We start from the raw sequence: 4,246 nt of genomic DNA on the forward strand, positions 1-4,246 counted from the left end.
ACGAATATTAGGGATCTAAATGTTTTTGTTTGTCCCTAATGTAAGTGTATTTGTAGGTATACTATTACAATAGTCTGTCAGATAGTCATGATTTTTTAAATGATACAATTCATTAAATTATAATTTTATTTAACTCCCCTAAAAAGTGAGGCCAACAAATGGATGCGTCCAAAGATGTTTTAGATAGCAGAAAGATGGCCGCGGTGACCGTCAAGTCGAAATCAATGAAAACGCTCTATCCGCTGTGAAATGAGATTTGCGGAAGAGGAGTTAGCAGGCGTGGCAAAATAACTTCCGCCTTTAAAACCCACTACAACAGAGAAATGGTGAGTGAGTTAAATCTCTATTTAATCAGAAATACCGATTATATTCTCTGCTTTTAAATTCCCAGGTTGAACCTTAATCAGGTAGGTTGAACCTTAATATGGTGGTTTGACAGGACGCCCTAGGAAAAAAGTATTGATCAAAGCAAGACAGACTAGAAATCTCTGACAACACCACAACATTATTAGATCGTTCAATACTATGCAAATGAATGAGGCTAATATGTTTGTAGTAACATGGTTGTAGCAAAACCTGTGACCATGGTACAAACAGCACTCTGAAAGCACTCTGTCTGAGACGGACATGTAAAGACTTAGTAAAAAAAAAAAAAAGTGTCTGGATGATTGTCGTGATAATTGAAATGTAATAGTGATGTTTTCTATCCGTGAGTTAATGTTGGCACTACCTCCCTCAGACAGCGACCCTGCGCCCATACTTGAACGCTGTGCGTGCCACACTGCAGGCCGCCCTCTGTCTGGAGAACTTCTCCTCTCAGGTAGTGGAACGCCACAACAAACCAGAGGTGGAGGTCAGGTGAGTTGTGTGTGAAAGAGTCTCTCTTTCTCTCTCTGTCCTCATGATGACATTAGTGTTATTTAATTCTTCAAGCTCTGTGAAGTTGGTTGTTTTCTCATTACAGGAGTAGTAAAGAACTCCTACTACAGCCTGTGGTGATCAGCCGCAATGACAAGGAGAAGGTCCTAATTGAGGGCTCCATCAACTCTGTGCGAGTCAGCATTGCTGTGAAGCAGGTCAGGGAATATGACCCGTCTTTTTGCTTTCAATGTTATCCTTCCATTATCTTGATGTTGTGTGTTTGAGGAAATCAAGCCTTTCATATAGATTTGAAAGCTATCAGTTGTAATCAATATGGAAACAAAAGTGTGTTTAATGCAAATGCTGATTAGTGCACCGTAATTGGCTCCATCAGGCTGATGAGATTGAGAAGATCCTGTGCCACAAGTTCATGCGCTTCATGATGATGAGAGCTGAGAACTTCTTCATTCTCAGGAGGAAACCAGTTGAGGTGATAAATGAAAATCAACTTAGACGTTCATGTTTTAAACTGGGGTTGAAAGAACCAGTGAGATTCATAACAGGAAAGAAAACAGAGGCAGGAATAGAAACAGGACATGATTCAATTGGTGTTGTTGGTATTGATGTTGTTGGACTTGCTAATCTTTTTTAAATTCCTTTTCTCTTTCTTTGTCCATCTCTCCATCCTGTCATGTAGGGCTATGACATCAGTTTCCTCATCACCAACTTCCACACGGAGCAGATGTACAAGCACAAGCTGGTGGACTTCGTCATCACCTTCATGGAGGAGATCGACAAGGAGATCAGCGAGATGAAGCTGTCTGTCAATGCCCGTGCCCGTATCGTAGCGGAGGAGTTCCTCAAGAATGTAAGACAGTGTTCGAAGCAAAACCATCTACATTTTATAGAAATGTAGTCAAATCAGTGCGACTAATGGAACAGCATTATGATGCTTGTCAATGTCTTCCTTTTGTTGCAGTTCTGAGTTGGTGTCCTCTCATCCCTCACTGATCATATGACTTGGCCATCACTATGGATCTGTGAGACAGGGCAGGCTCAAGGGTCCGATAGCAGGAAGAGGGTAGAGAAGCGTACTGTAAGTGAACAACCAATCAGTGAGGAATACCATAGAAAAGTGACCAATCCAGTGTGGGTGGGTGTGTGTGGCACCCAACTGCATATCACAAGTATTTCCCTGTACTCATAAATATTGATGACTGTATATAATGAATTATTTTCTAATTAGAACAAATCTCAAAGCCAAGGCGGGTCCTTAAGTATTAACCAGGTTGATATTCATGATTACCGGGACAATGAGAATGTGTTGTGCCAACTGAAACGGCCTGTGTTGTTTTTATACATTCTGTGACTTTATGTACTCTTGTGTTTTGTTACAACAAAGAAAATGTAACCTCAAAATGTAACGATCATCACGGAGATAAATTTAAAAAATATGTATGTTTACATTTTATTACAAGATACCACAGATTTATTGAACTGTCCTAAAATAAGCCATGTTTGAAATGATCACCAATAAAACTCATGAGAGCTTGTTTGTAGTTCTGAGTAATGGTGCCCGTGTGTCCCATCCATGCTCTTCTTTTTGCCCACATCCTCATTGTTGAAGTTGAGTGTGTGTATACCATTAGATATGTACACTGAATATACAAAACATTAGGAACACCTGCTCTTTCCATGACAGACTGACCAGGTGAAGGCTATGATCCCTTATTGATGTCACTTGTTAAATCCACTTCAATCGGTGTAGATGAAGGAGAGGAGACAAGTTAAAGAAGGATTTTTAAATCTTGAGACAATTGGGACATGGATTGTGTATATGTGCCATTCAGAGGGTGTGCCTTTGAACAGGATATGGTAGTAGCAGGTGACAGTCGCACCGGTTTGAGTGTGTCAAGAACTGCAATGCTGCTGGGTTTTTCACGTTCAACAGTTTCCTGTGTGTATCAAGAATGGTCCACCACCAAAAGGACATCCAGCCAACTTTACACAACTGTGGGAAGCATTGGAGTCAACATGGGCATGCGTCCATGTGGAATGCTTACGACACCTTGTAGAGTCCATGCCCTGATGAAATGAGGCCATTCTGAGGGTGAAAGGGGGTGCAACTCAATATTAGTGTTCATAATGTTTCGTACACTCAGGGCACTTTAATTTCAAAATCTATTCCTGTGGCACTAGCTGTGTTGGTTGGGACTCAAGTCTCTGCTAAGATCAGCTGTTTCTCTTCAGTTTGCGCAGAGTAAGGCTCACTGTATTATTTCAGGTGTGAGAAAGGAGAAGTGAATGTGTTGCTGGTTCTAAAATGAGCGAGTCAGATCTTGCATGTTTCCTGGTTAGAGTGTGGGCCTCTAGTGCTGAGCTGGGGGAAGGTAGCTCAGCGTTAGGCAAGTAGCCGAAAGGTTAGAATCCCTGAGCGACTATGTGAAAAATCTGATGTGCTGTTATTAAGCAAGGCACTTAACCCTAATTGCTCCTGTAAGTCGCTCTGGATAAGTCTCTGCTAAATGACTAAAATGTAACTAAAACAGACTGGTTGTAGTATTTATTTTGTTTAAGATTTCCCTCCGTTCGTAAGCCTTAAGCTGCAAACACATTTCATTATGGCCAATTATTATCTTCAAATATTATTTTCATAACACTGAGTTCCAGCATATTCATTCAACACTGGTGCCTTTGGTAATTTGTATGCAGTTTTGTGCGTGGCTGATTTGGAGAAAATCCAACTGTTAGGTAATCTGTAATAGAGGTACTATGTTCGATGAATCTGAGGCAGCTGTATAAAACACATCTTTATTGAAGATTTTGAAAAATCACAGGAAAAACATTTTGAAAAACACAGGAAAAATGATCAAACATTTGGATTCAACAGCAGCCAACACAAGCACCAACAATTGAATATGCCCACATATTTGCATATGCTGATGGTGTAGCCATCACATTTTTATAATTGCACATCTCAAAATACTTTTTAATATAAAACATTGACATGAAGAACAATAGTGACACTTCTGAGGTTCAAAATGGACAAGTGAATCACACAATCAATACTTTGAGGGGGTTCATACTTTACAAAAATAAGTTGCAGTCCATTTCTCTCTCCTAGACAAGACACCGCTGTAAGCTATATATAAAGCCTTAACACACATAAACCAAACTACTAACAAGGACTTACTGCTCTTCCTACCATGAGAATGGAGCAGCAAAAGGTAATGGGTCTGAGTAATTCCCTGAAAGCATACCCCAAAACCCTAGAATGCAAGCAGAACTGTTCATTTAATTCCCATTTCTGTTTGGACCTCTAAACCATTGGTCTGAATGTGCTGTAGACTGACTGAGATACCTACGGAGGAGTAATAAGGCCAAC

General features: G+C 40.3%; 1 protein-coding gene across 4 annotated transcripts; it reads left to right on the forward strand.

Moving 5' to 3' along the window:
• Window positions 1-180: 180 nt before the first annotated feature.
• On the forward strand, window positions 181-2,428 carry LOC110494520 (actin-related protein 2/3 complex subunit 4). Of its 4 annotated transcripts, none has more exons than XM_036950594.1 (6): window positions 181-326; window positions 740-858; window positions 944-1,076; window positions 1,256-1,351; window positions 1,559-1,729; window positions 1,841-2,428. In XM_036950594.1, exons 1-6 carry the CDS (start codon window positions 324-326, stop codon window positions 1,844-1,846), a joined length of 528 nt encoding a protein of 175 aa, XP_036806489.1. In that variant the 5' UTR covers window positions 181-323; the 3' UTR covers window positions 1,847-2,428. The 4 variants fall into 4 exon arrangements, with proteins under 4 accessions (XP_036806489.1, XP_021425328.1, XP_021425329.1 ...); XM_021569653.2 differs by having other exon boundaries at window positions 186-326; window positions 965-1,076; XM_021569654.2 differs by lacking the exon at window positions 181-326 and adding an exon at window positions 360-407 and having other exon boundaries at window positions 965-1,076.
• The last annotated feature ends 1,818 nt before the right edge of the window (window positions 2,429-4,246 follow it).

Source organism: Oncorhynchus mykiss, chromosome 17, assembly GCF_013265735.2.
Source record: "Oncorhynchus mykiss isolate Arlee chromosome 17, USDA_OmykA_1.1, whole genome shotgun sequence".
NCBI lineage: Eukaryota > Metazoa > Chordata > Actinopteri > Salmoniformes > Salmonidae > Oncorhynchus > Oncorhynchus mykiss.